The sequence below is a fragment of the Ursus arctos genome, unplaced genomic scaffold (genome assembly GCF_023065955.2).
Source record: "Ursus arctos isolate Adak ecotype North America unplaced genomic scaffold, UrsArc2.0 scaffold_7, whole genome shotgun sequence".
Lineage (NCBI taxonomy): Eukaryota > Metazoa > Chordata > Mammalia > Carnivora > Ursidae > Ursus > Ursus arctos.
The window spans coordinates 35,741,650-35,763,703 of record NW_026623089.1 but is presented as its reverse complement, the minus strand read 5'-3'; the positions used below and the strand labels follow the sequence as shown (position 1 = coordinate 35,763,703).

General features: G+C 42.8%; 1 protein-coding gene across 2 annotated transcripts in view; it reads right to left on the bottom strand.

Moving 5' to 3' along the window:
* Nucleotides 1-22,054, bottom strand: part of PANK1 (pantothenate kinase 1) — a 99,195-nt gene that overhangs the window by 5,276 nt on the left and 71,865 nt on the right. For both annotated transcript variants that reach the window (XM_026481631.4, XM_026481630.4), the window contains 4 exons: nt 17,551-17,903; nt 8,341-8,594; nt 3,628-3,804; nt 3,003-3,126 (listed from right to left, as the gene is read on the bottom strand). In XM_026481631.4, the coding sequence (XP_026337416.1) occupies nt 3,003-3,126; nt 3,628-3,804; nt 8,341-8,594; nt 17,551-17,886 (891 nt within the window). In that variant the 5' untranslated portion in view covers nt 17,887-17,903. The remainder of the gene's footprint in view (nt 1-3,002; nt 3,127-3,627; nt 3,805-8,340; nt 8,595-17,550; nt 17,904-22,054) is intronic.

Sequence of the window (22,054 nt, the reverse complement as noted above, 5' to 3'; positions counted from 1 at the left end):
TGATCAACATGTGGGTTGAAATATGGTAACGAAAAATATGTCTATACCTTTCTTGATACGGATATGGATTTGCACTCTGTACACACACTTAACACTGAGCTCAGCCTGTCTACCACGCAGGGGCTGTCACCACCCACTCACTCACAGAGCCAGTTGCTATGGTCACTTATGCCAAAGGGAAGAGAGTCCTGGAAGCTGGCATTCTTTTCTGTTGAGTCTATCGAGAGTCATCAGATCTAGGAATATGGCCTCTTAACTGTCTCAAGTTTTGACAATGTAAGTTGATGAGTCCATTAAGTACTGTGAATATTTTCTACAGGTAGAGGGGTGGGAGGTGGTTTTAGTAAGTTTCCACCAGTAAGGACGGTAGCTACAAACTGCCCAGACTGAGATGTGACAAGAAACACTTGGAGTAAGTAACTCAGATTAAAGAAGGATTTAATTAAATTTAGGAGTTCTGCCTTTTCCCCTGAAACAAAGGAGACCAACGTAGGACTTGCTCAAAGCCCCAGTCCTGCATTATTCTGGTAATGAGCCAGAAGGAATAGAATGGCAATAAAAGCTGATGGACATTTCTTATTTCAAATAAATTCCAGGTGGGTCAAAGATATGACTGTGGTGGGAGGAACAAAAAGGAAAGAAAGAAAAGAAAAAAAGACTAGAGGAAACCACAGGAGAATTCTTTTTTAAAAATAAGGTTGAAGTAGGGAAGGTAACACTCACATGTATTATCGTGTAAAAAGCATGAGGCAACATTTCCAGAAGTACATACTGAAGTATGTAAGGTAGACTGATGTAACCTCTGGGATCTGCTTTCGAATATGTTAGTAAAAGAGAGAGGAAGAGAAGGAGGAGGAGAGAGGAACAGAGGGAGGAGGAAGAAAACAGATGAAGCATGTGTGGCACAGTTTTGCTAACTGTTGAATCAGGTTAATGGCTATAAGGAGGCTCTTTATACTATTCTGCTCCTTTATGTATGTCAATTTTCATAATAAAAGGTTGATACACAACCAAAGCAAGACATAAAATAGTATGTAGAAGGTGAATTGTATGAGATGTGTGATTGTATCTCAATAAGATTGTTAAAAAAGCAAGAATGTGACGTAGAGTTTGCTGCCTTTGGAAGGATCTGTTTCTGCTATATTGCAGACAATACAGAATAAGAAGCCAAAAGTGAAAAACAATGGCTACCTTCAATAAGGCTAACATTGCAGGACAGGTGCACACAGTTACCCACTTCCCTCTACACCCTTCTGGTGTCTTTAGAACTCTGTATTACGTGTTTGTATTTTCTATGCAAAAATGTGAATAAAAACTTTGATGTTGAGAAGCATTTTACAGGATTCCAATAATCATAGCAAAAAAAAAAAAATATCTTAGAGTCAGTAACTGTGGTGTCGCCCTATGAAATAGCTCACTCTCCACTCAGTGAGTCCAGCACCCTCAGCAATGAGGGAAGCTTGCGTTTGGGCTCTCACAGGAAACACTGCTGCCACTTCCGGGGGCGCCCGCGGGGAGCCTGCGCTGGCAGGACGTCCGCTAATGCAGCTCTTGCCCAAGGTGATTGGTGATTGAATCCTCTCACTGGCCATACTTTCAAATAGCCATTTTTGCTTTATTCCAACAATAAATGGTATTGAAGTTGAAATCAAAGATGAAAAATAAAATCCGTTGTCCTCCCCCTAAAGTGAATGTGATCATTGTGAAAAGGCCTGCTGGCGCACTCAAGGTCTGTGGAAAGCAGGGGAAAGGGTATCTACCACTCTCTGGGGTAGGGGACATTAGGGCTCATTGACCTTTGAGAGTGCACGAGGACGGCCCACAGAACACGTATCAGTCAGCCTTGTTTGGCTACTTGGAAAAACTCCCTTTAAAGGTTAATGTCAAAAAATAAATCCTCTGTTAAAATGAGTCCCGTGACCGAAGTGGACTTTGAAAGGCACATGTCTGGGATACATTCTTTGCATTTCAGCCTGGCATTTGAACTCCCATCTCACACAGGGACGTAAAAAAGTTGTGACCCTGAGGCACAGACCAGCGACATGTTCTACTCAACGCTGTAAAGGAGCATGTTTCTCTCATAACCCCAGAGCTCCAAGGCAGGACTGGCACTGCCCATCATCAAGATCGCCTCTTCCCTTGTTTAAACCCCTAACTGCTCAACTAGGAGGGGAAGGAGGGGGTTTCTGCAGTACTTGTAATGTTCTATTTCTTGATCTGAGTGGTGATTATACAGGTGTCTGTGTGAAAATCCAAGCTGTATACACACTTCGGATTTGACTGTCTTCTGTGTGTGTTTCTATTAAAATTATATTTTTAAAAACTCTATTACTGAGGCGACTATGATTCTTTAACCCTTCTATTACCTGTTGCATGTCCCAACCCCTTTCTTGTCTTCCTAACACGACTCAGTGAGAGCTGTTGTACTTTACATGTCTTGTGTTACAGAAAAGGGTTCTAGTTTCCAAGAGGAATTTTGCAGTGTTTCAAAACACGTTCCCAAAGCTTTGTTTGTCACCAGCTCCACCCCTTCTTGTGCTTAGGGCTCTGGCTGGCCTCAGCTGTAGCAAGCTCTCTATGCTTTGATAGCCCTGTACAATGCTGCTTGAACTCCATGCCACAAGGCAACACTGTAAAGAAGCTGAAAGCAGAGAGAATATCGAATATTGCAAGTGGAACGTTTTACCTGCAATTATTTGCAAGGATGTGCCAAGCTTTTCCTCACACTTCGGTAGGTGGGTGGTAATAATGACGGTCAGAGAGGCTATGGCCTCTCTGGGTTGTGATTTTACCTGGACTCTGTGGTTGGTTGGCTTATCCTTTATTATCCAGTGCCTACTTAAAAATAAGATGCCTATCCCTCTCCATTCCCCAAAAGACATCCCTCATGACAAAGGGCAGGTTTTCCAAGGATCTATCATTTTGTTAAGGGTCAACAGTTTTGCACTGCTAAAGATGATGTGTATGAATGACACAAGGCTTCCTCTGGATTAAGGCCTTACCTCATTCAACGCACACATCCGAGCAATGGAGCCAATGTTGTTGGTGATGGTGACCAGTGTAGCTCGGGCGAGGTCTTCCTTGCTGATGGAATCTCGCTTTTCCTTACTCATCATGTTGCCAAAGCTATGTTGGAAATATTAGTGAGAGTATTCAAAATCATCCTCAGGCAGGCCCCACGCTTCCACCAAAGTACTGTGGAAAGCTTTATGAATAACTCTGTTAAAATTTAAATGACCTGATTTGGCCACCATGTTTTACAAGCAGACAGGATTACGATATGAATGGTTGGCTGCCCCCCCTTTTTTAATAGGGGCAAAATAGCATGGATATTAATGGGAAAAAATTTTTTTTAATGCTCTCCAGATATATTGACAAGAATGGAACAGGGGAAACTGTTGCAGTTTTCCAGAACCTTCTTTCAAAGCTGCCCTATTTTAAGCACAAGCATCAAGGGCTAAACATGTCAATGCTTCGTAAAGGGCGGGAGATCAAGTCTGAGCTCCAATAACTACAGATACTTGCACCAGGCTGGTGGGTTGACATTTTAAAAGTAACTAAGTGAATGGCCAGGGTGGAGAGGTTGCCTTGTTTACACACTACTACTCCTAGCTACTTTGTCTCTACCTTGATGCTACAGCGGATCCTTGAAGGCCAAATCGTTCATAGTCTCCTCCGTAAATGTCCTTCACCAGCTTATCAACATTGGTGCTGTCGCCTTTAGCTGCCATTTCCAGAGCTTCTTCAAAGGTCTCACAACCAGTCAGCAAGCAACATAGGCCTAGGAATGTTCCACCTCCAAGACTGAAGGAACAATAAGGTTTATTTTTAAATTTTACTTTATAATATGCCCGTCCAAGTCCCCAATTACATCAAGATCACTAATAGGGGTTAATACAAAACAGGAGAAGAAAAACAAAGGGGCACTTGAATTAAAGTGTAGGGTGCAACACAGTCTTAGGGTAGATTGGATTTTTTAAAAAAGGGCAGAGGCTAAAAAGAAACATCAGGGAAAACTTGCCCCTGAATTTAAGAACAAAAGAAGAGAAAGACTCTCACTGATTTCCGTTGTGAGACCTTCAGCTAGCTGCTAACCTAAATACCTCATTCAGTCCTCTCACCAATAAAATGGGGCCGAATCAGGGTCTCTCTTATTTGGGTGGTCTGAAAGCAGCAAATTACCAGAGAAATGACTGCTATGAAAAAAAAAATGTAGCCGAATACAAATACTTGGAAGAAGAAACCATATGTACATGTAGTTCACAATGCAGCAAGACTGATCTAGGGCTGCCAGGAACGGCCCGCCCAGACACCACATCATTTACCTCGACCTCGATCTTCTAGCAGACATAATCTCATTGAACCTTCTCAGAAATTTCTAAAAAGAACCCACTGATTGCTTACACACTGGATTTTTTTTCTCGTAGACTATGGAAAAGGTTATTAATATTTTACTTACTACCCAATAGTCAAAAATAGTAACAAAGGTCATAAAGCGGTTTCAATGCTCAACTATGTTTTAAAAGCTTTCATTTGCTTTGGGGAAAATTCCTCTCCTTTTAAACAAAATTAGAAACTAATTATGGTGGTTGAGAATGAATTTAGTTGTGTATGAATATCACAGTTACGTGACAGGAAGGAAAGGAGACTGAGAGTAGAGCCGTCACCAGTGACCTCCTGACAGCACGGATGTGGGCGTGGGCTTTACTCTCTTTACCACGAGCGGATGCAGATGAACATATGGGAGGAGCCAACTGCTCGCATCAATTTGTTCTCAAGCTCCAGGGGTTGTTAGCCCCTGGTTTTCCATTCTGAGAGAAAATCCAAGTCGAGATTGAGGTTATTTGGAATTTAAATTTGAAGAAGCTTTAGGGGAAATTAGATTTACTGTCAATAACTTAACAAGAAGGTGCCAGACTGTAGACAGGCACACAGTTCTTTCAATTACATCTAAAGTGAAACTGTACGTAATATTTCTTAAGTATTGATTGTCACAAAAATACAGACTTGATGGAAAGGATAACTCCTTGTGGAAAATTCCCTAGCGAGGCACCACCGGTGGCAGCTACCCAAACCCAAGGTGCGGAACCAGGAGGAGATCGAGAGCGCCACGGACATCACCACCTGGACAGCTCAGTCATGGTAGACATTTTGAATTTCCTCTAGGAAAGCTTATCTTTATTTACATTTAACATGGCGTGTCACGCACGTTGTTGGGTTCGGTCTGCCCTACAAAGCTCGTGTATTTTAAGGGGAACAATTTTTGGCTTGCGTGCCCCCGGGATTTGTCTTTGTCTATTTTTAAGTCTTTTCTCACACTTCTAGCTGCTTTCATCCACGCTAATGAGGTCTCTTTGAACATCAGGTATTCGTATTCATCAAGGCATTCGATAGCCTACTCCAAGCATAGGCAACAGGAGACATTGGCTGACTTAGAAAGAAGGCCATTCATCAGCTGATGTGTCGGTATGAGTGAGAACGAAGTGCTTTGTGTGTCGGGAAGATGACCAGGGACTACAGACAACGCATCGGGGCTGCGTGGGGAAGGCGAGCATGCATTTGTACAGCCAGCGCACTGCAGGCAGGAGGCAAGAATGCACAGTCGCAGAAGAGCACTTTATTCATATCCTCAACCTGCTGACCGCTAGTTAATCCATGGGGTGCCCCTGCTCACAATCAGATACATCTGTCTGTGGAGCAGACACAGGAAGACCCGCAGCAGATCAGGGACTAAAACATCTGGCTAGAGACAGCTGTTGAATAGCATCATTATTTTTTGAAAAAACCAACAACCTTGTAGCGAGGGACTTTAGGGGAAAGTAGAAGAGACCTTCAATGACCGAGTGCTTGTGCTCTTAAAATAGATTCCAAAACAATGAGATGAGCTGTATTACTCCTTTCACCGAAGGAAATCCTTTACATTCCTCTTTTAATCATCTGCATATTGCAACCATGTCGGTTGCAAAGTCCTCTTTTTCCTTTGGCTTCTACAATAAGATTGGAGTAGCATCAATAGAAAAAAAAAAAAAAGCGTTCCTCCCTAAACTAAGATGCAATAAAATCACACATAACACGAAACAAAACATTTAAAATCATATGTTTAAAAGAAAACTGATCTCCTGTAATGATGTGGCTTCCTAAAAATAAAAATGTCCCAGGAGAAACTAGGGTATAGCCTAATAACAAAAACCCCAGAGTTACACCTATCAGCTCACAGTAACAGTAGCAAACGTACAGCTGAAGCCATTTGCTTACATCAGTGATTCCCAGAGTGTGTTCCGCACACTCATGTTCGCTGCTCACTGTCATAGTTTATATCAATGGTTTTGTAACTTAGATCCAAAGAAGCCTTTCGCAGAACAGCTCCGGTTGGACCAGGAGGAGCTGCAGCCCACAGAGTTGACGATTCCTTCCCTTCCCCTGCCTCTCCATTAACCTTCGGTCTGCTGTAGCACATTTCCAAAACTACTGGTTGAAGAGCACTCGCAGGGGAGGTTGGACATCCAGACAGGATTTGTTGAGGATTGCAAAACACTGGTCATTAATGGACATTTACCAATAACTGGAATTTATGAGCACGATTACACATGTAATAGAAGCCAAAGACCACAATGAGCTCATAAGCTGCTGTTGAAGAAGATGATCCAGATTGCTGGAACTTCCAAGTTTGAGAAAATAGAACTGTGATCGTGATTGATGAGTTCGCTAAGTGTTAATCAACGCTTCGATAAATACCTCCAATTGAGGACAGTGTTTAGCTTGTTGTTACCTTGGGACTTGCTCTATCAATTCAATGACTCCTTCTGGGAGGAAGTCTGTAGTTTCTTCAAAATTGTACTTTTGTGAGGAGATCGTCCACTAAGGTAAAACCAGCTCGGCTGAAACATTTCATTTGCTTTGATGCTCCTGACAGTCCTCATAAAGCCATGGGTCAGTTGTGACTCTTCTGTAAGCAAGGAAGCTTAGTTTCTGTGTGCTCAGTGAGAAAAGGTATGCCTAGGGGCAATTAACATCCTATATTCTGAACACAGGCAGGATTCAGTGAGAATGTGTGCACGTGCACGCACATATGTGTGCACACACGCTGGGGTTTCTCATCAGCAGTACTCTATTGACTTTTGAAGGTCAGTACTTTTTTTGTTGTTGGGGGGCTGCCCTGTGCATCGTAGGGTACTTCACCATACCCCTGGCCTCTAGCCACTAGATGCCAATCGCACCCCACCTCCAATTGTGAGGGCCGAAAAAACATCTCCAGACATGGCCAAAATTCCCTGGGGGGCTCAATCTTCCCTTTCCCAGTGGTGAGTCACTGACTGATGTAGACCTGTCACAGGTCATGGATAGAGGGGAGACAAACAGTGCGCTCCTCCTAATGGAGGAGCAGTGCTGCAGAATTTCAGCGCTGGAAATGCCCAAAGAACCTAAGGAACAACTCTCTTCATGGCACAAACAAGGCCACTGAGGCCCAGAGAAGTTACATGATATCTTCATCTTTTAAAAACAATGGTGTTGATATCATGTCCAAAAGCACACGGCCACATGTTCCTTAAGTTATTCCTCCAAAAATGGGTTCTGTGGTCTCATAAGCGGGAGAAACACCTCATACCAAATCCTTCACTTGGAAGTGAGAAAAAGTCCTGAAATTATGTTTACACTAGGATTTCTCAACGATTTCTGACCCTGGATTCTTTCCCCAAGGCCGAATGGCTATAACAGGAAGCCGAGCACATCTGCCCTTGGGGCACGTGTGCACCGAACAACAAGGTACGCTGCCCGGCTGCGCTTGCGGGCTGTCTTCCTGTCTAGGGTTCTCCAAAACTCCTCGTGAGGCGTGCCAACTAGTCCAGCGTTCAGGTGGAACAGCTAACTGAGGGTAAAAAACATTTTTTGGTAAACCCAGTCTGGTTTCCTGGTTGGAATGATGGATTACGTCAAGCAATTCATCTTGTGCCAGGCACCAAGGAAATTCCAAAAGGTTTCCTTCGAAGCCCTCTCTGACCATCCCAAGCATCCCTTCTTCTGGATTCTATTTAATTCCTGTCCCCGCCATTCATCTGGCACTTACCACGTACTGCCTTTTGCTGTTGTGTGTGTGATCCTTCTTCCCTCAATCTGACCAGTTTCCAGCAGGCTAAGGACTAGGTTTTATGACCCTTCACATAAATTACCCTCTTACTATTTTAACATATCATGCAATAAATCTTTTTTGATTGGCCGAGAAGGGTAAGATCTTTCTTTGAAAAATGTGTTCGATACAAATCATCTTTGTATAAACTGGTCTTCAAGGAAGAGGCCTGGGTTTAGGAACAGAAAGGTTCTCCTAGTAGAAACTGTGTTTACCTGGTCCCTGTAACTCTTTTATAGTTGTCCTTGGAGTACACTGCTAGAATGCTGACCCCTGAGCCCATGTTCACCAGCAACATAGGGTATGGGTTATCAAGGCAGTACGGCTTTTTTTGACACAATTCAGGATTTGTGGGATTTTCAAAATAGTAACATTCCGGCTTGCCGTTGAAGCCAATGGAGTCAACGTAAAGCAGGCCCTGAATCAGACAGTCCAGTTCATCCAGTTTATGGAGCTGCAGGTCAGCAATCTGAAAGAGAACAAAACCTCGTGAGAGAGGCTATGAGCACCTCAGGAGAAGCCCCAGGGGCTTTTAGCTGGACTGAACACGTGTCATTAACTGTAAAAGCATGGAACATCTTTAAAAACTCCAAGTTGTGAAATCCTGTGGATCGTTAGTCGCTTTGCCAGAAAAGCAGCCTTTGCCGGACCTCTTCTCTGCCCACAGTGGGAACCAAAGTACAGGAAGTTGCCTGGTTGCTGGAAAAGTACCCACGAGCATGTGTAATGGGTTGACTTGGTGGCCCTTGAGAAGCAGGTGCAGGTCCTCATTTTTTAGGACCCGTGAATGTTACCTGATTTGGAAAAAGGGTCTTTGCAGATGTGATTAAGTTAAAGATCCTGAGATGAAGAGAACATCCTGGATTATCTGCATGGACCCTATATCCACTGACAAGATTCCTTATGAGACACATGGGAAAGATCTGATGGACAGAGGAGAAAGCCCCGTGAAGACGAAGGCAGAGACTGGAGTACTCTACCACAGGCCAACAAATGCCCAGAGCCACCAGAAGCTGCAAGAGGCAAATGGAAGCTGCCCGAGAGCCTCAGAAGGAGGAGTGGTCCTGCCAACACCTTGATTTTGGTCACCTCCAAACTGTGACCGAACACATTTCTGTTGTGGTGGTAATTTGTTAGGGTAGCCACAGGAAACCAATACAGTATATCACGAAGACCAGGGTCTCCCGCAGGGGGAGGAGAGTGAGAATGTTCTGAAAGCAAGAAGAACCCCACACTTGCCCACATACGAGGTCCTGAGCAAGGCATGGTGAGCAATCACCTTTGAGCCCACAAAACCCAATTCTCCTCTTCCCAGGCCTGGGCTTTGCAGTGAGATAGACCTGGCTTTGAATTCTAGCTCTAGCACTTAACTGAGGGATGTGGGGCAAGTTATTTAACTTGAGAAGCCTCAGTTGCCTCTCTGTAAAATAGGGATATTATTCACTGTACAGTGTTGTTGTAAAGATTTCATGATAATAATATGTGGACAAAGGGCTCAAAAAAATGTTGGTTCTTTCACGAATAGCGGGGGTGGTCCCAAAGTGTCCTTTCATGCTCCTATGAGACAAAAACTTCCATTCTCCCAGGTATGGGGGGAAAAAGTAAATGGGGATGAGTTGGCTGTGGGGCAGCCTTAGGGGAAGTGGCCACTTCACATCCTTAAAAGTTTAATTCATGGTCCCCCAAAGTAGTATTATTTGATTGTCCAGATGATCATTTCTCATGAACAACAACGACAACAACAAAATAATAATAAACCTAATAATCACCAACATGATACCGACCCAACGAAGGAAGATAATTTGTAAGATCTAACTTAAATTTTTAAAGAAATATCTTTAAGAAAGTAATAGCTAGTATTTATTATTTATTACACACCAAGAACTAGATCGTTTAATTCTCACAAAATCCTCTAAGTAGATGTTTTATCCTTGCTTTATGGTCAAGGCTTGCAGAGCTTAAATAACTTCCCCTAAGTGATACAACTAGCAAAAAACCCCCAGGGACTCACTGTTCTTCTCTTGTTTTCATAATGCATACTGCTTCTGGGATCTGGAAACAACCTAAACAGGTTATATACTTAGATATTTTACCAAAAAGGCATCATCTTCATTACAAAAGTTAAGAGCTGGAAGAACACTCTTGACTTCGTATCACTCATCTGAATTTCCCATTCAACGAACTCCACTAAATACATACCTATAGAGCAGAATCAGTTTGAATAGGTTACCAGCAAGGTGGTACAAGTTTTCTTGATACAAAGAAACAATCATCCTGGGTTTTTTTGTTTTTTGTTTTTTGTTTTTAATATAAAGATCTAATTGGCTCTATTCAATGACTCATGAATTGGACAGCATACCACCTAGCAAGTAGAAAGGGGGTCCCCAGAAGCCATCATCCTAAAAGACACTAGCTGATAAAGTAAATCTATCTCATAAATGATTCCAAGCATTTCATTTTTTACTGAGTGAAAAGTCCGGGTGAGATGCAAGTAACTACACGTGTTTTAAGGGGGTACTGTAGGTCTAGAACAACCTGGAGATCTGAAAGACAGTAGTGAGACACAGCAGTGTAAATGCTGTCTTTGTCCTCTCCATTCCACAGCCCCATTAGCCTCTTCCACTTAACAGCACTAATCACATTCCGCCTGGTTTTCTGGTTCATCAGGTGCCCCTGAGCACCATGCTCAAAGGCCTGTCCCATAATAATGGCTTAATAAACATTTGTTAAGTGGGACAGGGAAAGTTACCACTTCTTGCGTCAAACCAAACTGAAAGGTAGCAATTTCACCAGCCCGTTGTGGGACTATAGGTTAACCTGCTTAAAAATTAATCAGAGGCCCATCGACAATATTGACAGCCCATGCCCACAGCCAACATCACAAACACAGACAGAGACGCATCGTATTCACATGGACATCCTGAACCGATGCTGTGGAAAAAGAAAACCTATCGAGGCAAATAAACTAAGCACACACACAACTTTGATCTGAAAGGAAACACTGTTATCTCATCTTTCTCATCACATTCAGTTTCAAATAAAGTGCCAAGCGCAAACAAACATCTCTGCTATACGTTTTACTGAAGGATAGATATTTCTGAAGCCTGGGTCATGCATTCCCAAACTGGGCAACAGAAACATTTGTCACTTTCACTGAGCCCTACAGAGAGCTCCCTTAAAAGTCTTCACCGTCCAGAGAAAAGTCCAGGCTCCCAAGTGTAAGCAGTGAGTCAAATCATAACTTGGACATTCACACAGGCAATCTGAAATTCCGAACACGACAGGAATTACTTCTCACACTCTGGAGTTTGTAAATACAACTGAACGGGCTCTGTGGAACATTCGGCATGTTCAGATCCTAGCTGTGGAGAAACACTCTTTCTCTGGGCTTAGTTTTCTTTCTATCAGGGGTACCAAATGCAAATGCCTACAGGAGAGAGTAAGAAAACATAAGAGAGTGAAGCCCTGGGCTAGATGCAAAGTAACAGAACACACACAGAGGACAATACATATATTTACAATTCACCTGCAGCCCATTGTTGCCATGTCATAATGGGGCTCAGTGCAATTAATTAGCTGACAGCTATTTAATGTTTTTTTTTTTTGTAAATATTGCAGGCCAACCAAACATATCTGTAGGCTGATGCTGACTTCCATCCTATTAATTTTATATATATTCTAATGCTGATCTCTATGATGGGTCCTAAATGATGACAGATCTGAAATATCAGATGTAGCTAACATGCAGATGAAGTTATAGCTCATGTGAACATAACCTTGTAACCAACGTGTGCTGGTGAATGTTTAACAACCAGCTCTCTGGGAGCAAAAGCCCTGGTTTATAGCATTTACCAATTTCTGCAGTATAATCGCCTCCACGACGGCTAATTTCAAGCTACCAACATGATGCCACTAAACACAGAGCTGGGAAGACGTGCAGAGAGACTGGCTCTCTTAAGCCAGTAGGAACTGGCCCCAGCACCCCACTGCTTGTAAGTCTCCTTAGCACTTTCAGAAAATATGGGTTCTGCCAATTCCTAAATCATTAAGCTTAAACCACTTCCCAAATATAAAAGCAACAAACCTCAGCTTGTCCTAAGATTCAAACAAACTGTGTAAATAATGGAAGCTAATAAAAAAAACTATATGGATCTCATCTGTAGGACTTCAGCCAAGGGAGCTATTATTATTACAACCCATTTTGCGGATGAAATATATCACCAGGGGTCAGTGTGTTAAGTGACCTATTCTGGATCCCAAGGCTAGCAAATAGGGAAAGAAGGACAGTAGAAAAAACTTTCAAATTACAACCATGATGAACTAACATGGTTGTGCCTAGTACTAAAGTTACTCAAGCAAGTGTGTGGGTGCAACGGGATTCTCCAATTACAGGAGCCATCAGAATCACTCAGAGGGTTTGCTGAAACACAGATCGCTGGGCTCCACTCGCAGACTGCCTGACTGCATTTCTAACAGTATCCCAGGTTACGTTGATGCTGCTGGTCCTCGGACCACACAGTAGTAGGCGCTGAAGAACTGGGATGAGTCCATGACCCCAGTACAGTCAGAAGAGGCATTGGATAAAGTCACATACTGTCCCTAATAGCACCCGCCCTAGCTAACTCACAGGGCCACCTTCAAGAATCAAATGAGACGCCTGTGTGGAAATGTTTTGGATCCTGTAAAGAACTATACACATGGGTTCTAATTATGTGAGAAGTAAAATAATTTGGGTTTTCTTATCTCAAGCTGAAATGTGCTAGTCTGCTAGTCAAAACACTATTTCCACACTGAAGACTCAAATCTGTAGAGGAAATTCAGGGATTCTGGTATGCTAATATTAGAAAAAAAAAAATGGATCCCAAACACAAGGCATGCTCAGGAGACAACTGTAAAAGCTTGTCTGTGTCTGCTTCAGCTCAGTCTGTCAAAAATAACTAAATAAAGAGTTAAATAGATAAATCTGGTAAAAAACCATCCCAAGAGATTCCATAGTTACTCCTATGGGGGTATTCTATGGACCTGCCCCAAACCAGTTATATTACTCCCTGTAATTGAGAAATAAGTCATCAAATTATATTTCAGAAGTTTGAAGAAAATACACATCTGTATGATACCTTACACTTCCCAAGGTGGTTTTGAGGACACTGACTCCATAAATCATACTGGAAATGGCAGAAAAGGTTATCTTACTAAACTGAGAATAATTTGCATATAAAATAGTCCACTCTGAATTACAAATTTCACTCAGGGCTCTTTTCTCTTCCCAAAGGAGACCTAGGAGACCTGAGAGAGATGAATTTCAAACATATTCTGTGAGTGAGAAATATGACAAAACTTCCAAGATGGCTTCTTCCTCCCGCATCCAAATGATAAAGAGGCCATAGCCCAGTGGTCATACGTCAAGCCAAACCCAAGTGGAGAATGGTGCTGTCTACCAAAACTCATGCTGTTGTAATGCCACAAATCAGTCCCTGGGTTCCTAATAGGAACCAAGCTAATAAATGATCTTGAATGGTCCACTTAGATTTAGAATTTCCCATTCCACAACAGTCTCTCACCTCCTGATAATTTTTCCACTATTCTTAACTTTTTTCGATTGTTTCCTTAGAGATTTCTGGCTTAAGAAAGGCCAATTCTTAAGTTCTCACACCTTGAGAAAAATATAACAAAGCCACCAAAAGATCCTTTTCTGTTCCCTAAATCTCATGTCAACCAAATAAGATTATTGTTACATCCTGTTTGTTAGAGGATAGGTCTTTTTTGAAAAGTAACTGAAAGAGTCACTTCTAACTTCTAATTAAAGTTAGTCTTAGCCTGAACAAAACTCACAAGGAAAAGTACCTATTGTAATGAAGAGCTAGGTAGACAAAAAGGATGAATTTTTCCTATACATTCTCTTATGTTAGAATACTTCGCATTTTAAAGAATATTCTTGTTGAAGTTAGGAAGTGTAGTTGTGGATGAAAATACTAGATTTGGTACATAAAATATTCTGGTGGGTACTTCAAAACAAAACTCACAGAACAGAGACAGGGGATAGACAAGTCTTCCCCTTGAGGATCACTTTCTTCAATGGTGGGATTCCTCATTGGCTTATCACTTTCTTAGACCATTTGTAGTTAGATTAAGTTTTTCTTTTGTGTCCATTTTGGTGTATCATTAATTCAGAAGGCTAATTTTTGCCAGCCAGAAATTTATTTGTGACAGTGATCCCAAATGTTAAAAGAATCAGAGAGGAAACAAGGAAGGAAGGAAGGAAGAAAGGAAAGAAAGGAAAGAAAGGAAAGAAAGGAAAGAAAGAAAGAAAGAAAGAAAGAAAGAAAGAGACAGGGAGGGAGGGAAAGAAAAAGGAAACAAGAAATGCAGCTCTGTTCAGTTGAAGTCTTCTACACAGGGGTCTAACTCAATGCCTGTCTCGTAAGCTCTTTCTTGTACATTCCAAATTGGATGAAGACTAGTTGACATTATCTGAGAATTAAATATATTCACTATAAATGAAAAGGATGTAGTCATTAGATGTAACAATTATGAACTACTCAGCGTCTGCTAAATGTCTTTTAGTTAGCTCTATTTATTTAGGTTTTTAAAAACACACTTCTGCAAAGCTGTATTATACCAAAAACAGTGATTTTATACAATAACAATGACAGGACTTTATTATATATAGAGAGAGAGAGAGAGAGAAAGAGAGAGAGAGAGGGAAAAAAAATATATATGCAATGCTTTATTTTGTCAGATTGCTTAATACATACGGTAGTAAATATTGATCATCTCCAACCAGGTTTCAGTGTTCTATTCTGGAAAGGGGAAGAGGGAAGAGCTTAGATTGAGCACATCTAAGGGTTTTAGCATTTACTGTTCCTATGCCTAAAATACCCTTCCTGGGATACTGGCCTGCTTTGCTTCATTACTTCTGGTTCCTGCTCCAATGTTACCTCATCACCTAAAACTCTCCCAACTCCCCCAACCCCCCTTTGCCTTGCTTTTCCCCTCCCCCTTCCAGAACATATTATTTACACACACACACACACACACACACACACACACACACACACACACACAGAGGATATAGTGGTATATTCTGTACTTCGATATTCAGTTGCTTATTTAATTACTGACCGACTCCCCACACTAGAATATAAGCTCCTGGAGGGCAGGGGTTTTGTTTTGTTCCTAACAGTACCTGGCGCACAGAAGGAGCACAATAAATACTTGTTGGGTGAGTGAATGAAGGCCTAGGCAAGAGGGTGAGAAGACCTGTCCATCCTCACACACTTTGGAAGGATAAGGGCACATCACTTCGCGCACTGACAGACCAGCTATGGGAAGAGATCAATTCTGTCCTCACTTTGGCTAAGCCTGAGCGTGGACACAGAAGGCAGCCCTTTTCCTTTCTTTTACGGATGTATGCCCCTAGCTGGCCAGGCTCTTTGGCAAATATTCCAGACTTGCTCCCTGCTCCAGTCTATTCATTAGGCTCCAGCAGCCTGCCTGAAGAAGTAGAGGCTTCTTTATCTTGGTTATTATAAAATATGACCTTTCTCAGTTCGGAACTTTGAGAAACACACTTGCTCATAGCCAACATATATTGAGTAACTTCTTCCCAGAATGTACATTACCCCAAGGAGGAAAAGAGGGATGTTGCATAAACGCCCAGGTCACCTGGATTCTTCAGGCTCCCTAGTGGAGATGTCCAGACAGGGTGACCTGGAGAGTCCTCAGCACTAGGGCTGGGTCAGCATATTCTTCTGAGTCAGAATTGAGCTGACACCCCAGCTCTTACTAGGAGGCACTACTAGAGCCCCTTAATCCTCCTTAGCTTTAGTTTCTTTGTCCATGTAGCACAAGAATGCTGTACTGCCTGGTCTCCAAAGGTGACTTCAGGTTCAATGTTCTAGAACTCCTCCCTCCTCTCTCCACTCTACTGCCTCCTTTTTGCAAATGATAATACTGAGGGCTCCAGTATTCTCACTCAAAGTCATCCAGCTAGGTCAAGGCAGAGATAACGCTAGAATTCAGGTTCAATGCTTTTCCAACTATGAACTCAAATTTAATTTTCATGCCTCTGGATCTCAGGCTTTTCAGTTTCAAAACTCTTTGATCATTGAGTCCCTTTGGTGGGAAAAAAGATGCCATGGATCATTCAGGTGAGAGGCAGCATCAAATTCCACAGACAGGTCGGGGAAAGGGGACCCAGAAGAAAACGCCAAAACCTGTGGTCATCAGTCTCCCACAGGACACTGTGCTAGGACTCCATTGCCAGCTGTCCTGGAAACTACTTACTACACTCCATGGGATAAATGATGTTACTTTTGATGATACAAATAAAATTTGTATGTATAGCTTTATTAAATGCCATGAATAAGGTATTGATTCATTAATTTATTCATTAATGATAGACTTTACAGCAAGACTGGATATGCCAGTTCCATGGCAGAATGTAGTAATCTGCACCCCAGGCTTTGAAAAAGTGTATTTTACAACTTATCTCACTGTATTTTCGACTTTCTGGCAAGCCCAGTCACTTCTGTTGAACCTAACTAACTTCTTCTCTCTTCTCATTTTCTACATCCTTTATTGCACTTTATTCTCATTGTATTCCCTGTGAGTTGAGGCTGGACAGTACAGAGATTATCTTGACGGTAGAGATGGGGAAATTGGAACACACAGCTGTTAGAAGATTGCTAAATAAAAAGAAACAGGAGATATTTATTCATCTGTGTCCTCCATTTAGCCAGAATTGTCAGGTGTACGTGAGCAATGTAGGCTGGTATGGCCCGCCACGTAGGAGACCGCATTATTCTTACCACGTAAAACCATACTCCTGAAACCTTACTCACTAGTAAAGGAAGTCACCTATGAATGACACCAAATGTTTCCTTTTTGTTTCCAACAAAACTTCTGAAGGACATTTGTAAAACAAAAAAGACACTTACAGCAAACAATAGGGAGACAGCAGTCACCATTTTTCACAGGATTTATAGAAAGCCTCTCTGGCAGGGCCTCAGTCTCTACAGCTATAAAACCGGAATGATGATTATGCTTTCCACCACATGGTAATAAGAGTCTGTGGAAAACGTTACAACACTCCGAAAGGGATTGATATCATCTTAACTTTAGCATATCGTGCAGCGGTAACTGTAACAAAAGCGATGACGATAGCTAATATTTATGAGCATTTATTAAGTGCCAGGGACGTATTTTCTCCTTCGATCCTGTGTGGAACAACCCTAGGAGGTACAAACTATCCAGACACGGGAGGGAACTGAGGCACAGAGCGGTGCCGTGACCCCATCTGGAGTCCCAAGGCTAGCAGTCTAGCTCTTCCACACGAGAAAGCCATGATTAGGGACACAGGAGGGGCTTTTCTTTCCTTCTCTGAGAGGTAGTTTTGTTGTGGAACAAGCACAGAGCCGACATACCATTCTGAAGTCCTTTTCGAACTTGAACGCCCCGCCTCCCGTGGCGCAGAGCGTGGTGTGAAGGCTGGAGAAGTTCTTCTCGCTGCCCATCTGGATGAACGTGTGCATGGCACAGCTGGGGAAGCGGATGAAGTGCAGGTTCCCTTTGCGCCCACACATGGTCAGATTTTTCAGTTCCAGGTGGACGTCTCGGATCCCGGTTTTCCCGTAGGCGGTGTTGGAAGTCAAATATTTCCTGATGCTCTTCAGGTTCTCCACCTCCTCTTGTTCCTCTTCGGCTGTAATATCCTTTGGTTCAAAGTAGACCAATTTAACCAGTGTTCCACCGATATCCATGCCGAACCAGGGGAATGCTGGAGGACAGAAAGATAGTACTGTTGAGTTCTATGCATTTAAAGAGATGCTCAATTTCCGAATATCTGGTAATGAAATGCAGTGGTGTCACATCTGTATGTGCATTTACCATCTGGTGCCTCTAATTTCAACGCTATGTGCCTAAAAGGAGAGACAGGCGAGGAGAAATGCACCATTTAAACGGTGCCTGTGATTCTGCCCATACTCTTCTGAGAGTCTGCCTCAGGACTGAGCCTGAGAAGAGAAACATGGACTTTGCAGTCCCTTAGGCCCGTCTCGATTCCCAGGGCTTCTTAGACCTCGAGTATCCACCCAAGCTGAGTACAATTCCAACTCTTAAAGATCTATTTCTACATACGCCATGGCTCCCACATGCTGATGATTTTATCAGAATCTTGGCCAAGGAAACAGCGATCTGTTCCAATGCCAGAGAAAAACTGGCTATGCCAGGTGGACCACGAGGCGTGCCGGTCTCTAACCCACATGGTGCACTCCCAGGGCACTTCTCAATGACAACTGTTACAGCATTCAATTTTCACCTCCACACGCTGACACTGTAAGGCATGAGCCCGCCGCTTTAATCTACAGAGTAGGCAGGAAGGAGAAAGTGAGCGGGTTATGCGAGACGATGACCCTACGGGGCGTAACTCTAAAGAGAACAGCTCCTGTCATAGCTCATTTCTTTCTCCATGAAGCGGACACTCTCTTCGCCTCATAATGGCCTGTTAAGGAGTCCTCAAGCCAGCTGTGGGCTAGAATCACCTTCAGCATCCCGATTCTCACCTCCTCTCCCACAGGTTCTGATTTAATTCCGGGCTGCAACCTGGGCATGAGTGTTTTCTGACAGTTCCCTAGTGGTTGCAGTCTGCAGGCTTGGGAACTGCAGAAGAACCATGGCCTCTGGCAGGCAAGCCCGGCAGGAAGCTTAGCTCCCAAGCAGGTGTGCAGCGTGAAGGCGTGCGCTCAGGGGACGACGCTGGTGCCTGCGTGTGTGTCCCTGCGTGTGTGCGTGTGTATGCTCAAGATGTTTATCTACAACAACATAAATCTCCATCATAATCATTTTTCTTGTTATTAACAGAACAGGCTGAGCTCCCCGAACGGGCCGACTTCATTTAGCGGTGACCTAGAAAGTTAATGCTGTGCGGTCAGATGCTCTGCGATGAGCACAGAGCAAACCCGAATGAGACCGCGAAATCTGGGATCTCCCTTTTCACTTCCCTCAGCAGACTCCATGGGCTCAATTGGAAACTGTAATATTGAAGCTGAGTTTAAAGATACAGGGAGCTCAAATGACTTCTTTCAAGAAGTTTATTTTATTCAGCCCTGGAGAACATCCATACGAGCCCTAGTCAAGTTGTGCATTGTCTCACCCAGATTACATTGCCAGGAACACCAGGGAGACCTCCAGAAGTTCTTTTTTTTCTGGGCTGCCCTCCTATTCTGCCCTCTCCATTGGTAAGTTGGGGAGGGTGGGGGGGGGGGAGAGGCACATAGCAGGAAGCCATCCCTGCATATGCAATGTTTCCCTCCCGTGCTTCACTACTGTCATTTCAGCTGTAATCCAAGCCAGCTGCTCCACCCTTGGAAGCAGTAACTCTTAACAAGTATAGAAAAATAAAACCCCAAACTCCCCAAAACATTAAGAGCAGCAGATTCCACTGACAAGTCCAAGGTAACAAATGTCCTATTATAATTGTGGAAGTTTGTAAAGCAAATCCCACACAGCCTCGTGGAGGTTGGGAAGCTTGCTTGTCCTAGCAGGAAATAATAGAAAACTGGAACAGTTCACCCCTACTAGTCAATTCAACTCACAGATGACATTTCTTGGTCCCTTCTCTAAAACTCACAGTCAGCATGGCCCACAGTGTAGGTAATGGGTCGAACCTCAAATCAGGATTCACAACTGCTTCCCATAAACAGCAATCAGTAACCAGCTCACTGTCACTCCCTCTACCTCTCTGGATCTCAATTCCCTTATCTGTGAAAGGAATGGATTGGAGTAGAATGGTCTGCAGTTCTCTCCCTACCATAAACTTCCTACGGATTCTTTCAGAAGTATAAAAAAAATCACAACCACCCCCAACCATGTAGGCTGACCAGAGCCCTAATTTTCATCTCCACTGAAATACTTTATGGCGTGTCAAAAGGTGCCTGGGCTTTGCGATCAGTGTTGCGGTTATAATCCATTCTTATTATAGTAGGAAAGACACCTACTACTAGACAGGATGGGGGAAGGGTGTTCTGGAACATTGCTAGGCTAATCATTTGGAAGAACTCTAGCAACACCTATTAAAATCAAAAGTACACATACATTTTTAACCCAGCTAATCCCTCTGCTGGGCCATATTTAAAAAGCACCAGTATTTGAGTATAGGTATAAGAAATGTTCATTGCGGGGTGCCTGGGTGGTGCAGTCGTTAAGCATCTGCCTTCGGCTCAGGGCATGATCCCAGCGTTCTGGGATTGAGCCCCACATTAGGCTCCTCCACTAGGAGCCTGCTTCTTCCTCTCCCACTCCCCCTGCTTGTGTTCCCTCTCTCGCTGGCTGTCTCTGTCAAATAAATAAAATAAAATCTTAAAAAAAAAAAAAAGAAATGTTCATTGCATACGACCCAGCAATTGCCCTACTAGGTATTTATCCAAAGGATACAAACACAGTGATTCAAATGAGCACATGCGCCCCAATGTTTATAGCAGCAATTCATAACAGCCAAAATCAACAGATGAATGGATAAAGAAGATGTGGTATATATATAATGGAATAGTACTCAGCCATCAGAAAGAATGAAATCTTGTCATTTGCAACGATATGAATGGAGCTAGAGGGTATTACACTAAGGGAAATAAGTCGGTCAGAGAAAGACAAACACCATGATTTCACTCATATGTGGAACTTAAGAAACAAAACGGATGAACGTAGAGGAAGGGAAGGAAAAACAAAATAAGAAAAAAAAAGAGAGGGAGGCAAACCACAAGAGACTCTTAACTATAGGGAACAAACTGAGGGTTGCTGGAAGGGAAGTGGGTGGAGGGATGGGGTAACTGGGTGACGAGCATTAAAGGAGGGCACTTGATGTAATGAGCACTGGGTGTTCTATGCAACTGATGAATCACTAAACTCTACCCCCGGAACTAATAATACACTATATGTTAACTAAATTGAATTTAAATAAAAAAGGGGGAGAAAAAGAATGTTCATTGCAGCACCCTTTACAGTGGCCAAATTAAAAAAAACAAAAATGGGGGCACCTGGCTGGCTTAGTCAGAAGAGCATGTGACTCTTGATTCATGAGTTCCAGCCCTGCCCTGGGTGTAGAGATTACTTAAATGAATAAAAACTCAAAAAAAAAAAAAAACCCACAAAAACAAAAACCTGAGAACAAAGTGCATGCCCTATAACAGGAAAACTGTTCAACAAAGTTTATTATTTCCAAGCCATGGAATATTGGGCAGCTGTTGAAAAGAATGAATGAGATCTGTACCAGTTGCCTGATATCCCTAAGCTTCTGTTAATGAGAAAAGCATTAGATGCCTAGAAGTGCAAATAATTTATTTACCCTATTTGGTTTGGGGAAAAAAAAAAAAGGAGGGAAGGAAGGCAGGAAAGAAGGAAAGCAGGTGGAAGGGAGACCCCTATGTTTATGATTACATGAGCCTGCTGAAAGATAGAGAAGGCTATCCCTCCAGGCTGTTAATATCTTTAGGAGGTGGCAGGATGGGCAGGCTGTATGGGTGGAGGCTAGAGATTAGGGGAGGGGATGAAGAAAATTCTACACTCAGATCGTTCAGTACATGCAGAAGTAAAAAACAAAGAAAGAAAGAAAGAAAGAAAGAAAGAAAGAAAGAAAGAAAGAAAGAAAGAAAGAGAGAAAGAAAGAGAAAGAAAGAAAGAAAGAAAGAAAGAAAGAAAGAAAGAAAGAAAGAAAGAAAGAAAGAAAGAATTCAGTGATAATGGAAAACAGGAGACATCCCAGCACAGAAAGAACAGAACAAGCTGTGTGAAACCCAGAAAATAATCTAGTTCTGTAGTAGAAATCCAGTATTTACCCAGCCACAGCTGTCACCAGCCCTCGGAAATGAAGAGTCCCTCCACGGGTTTTTATTTGGTTGGCTATTGGTAAGTACAAGCAACTGCAAAGAGGTCTCA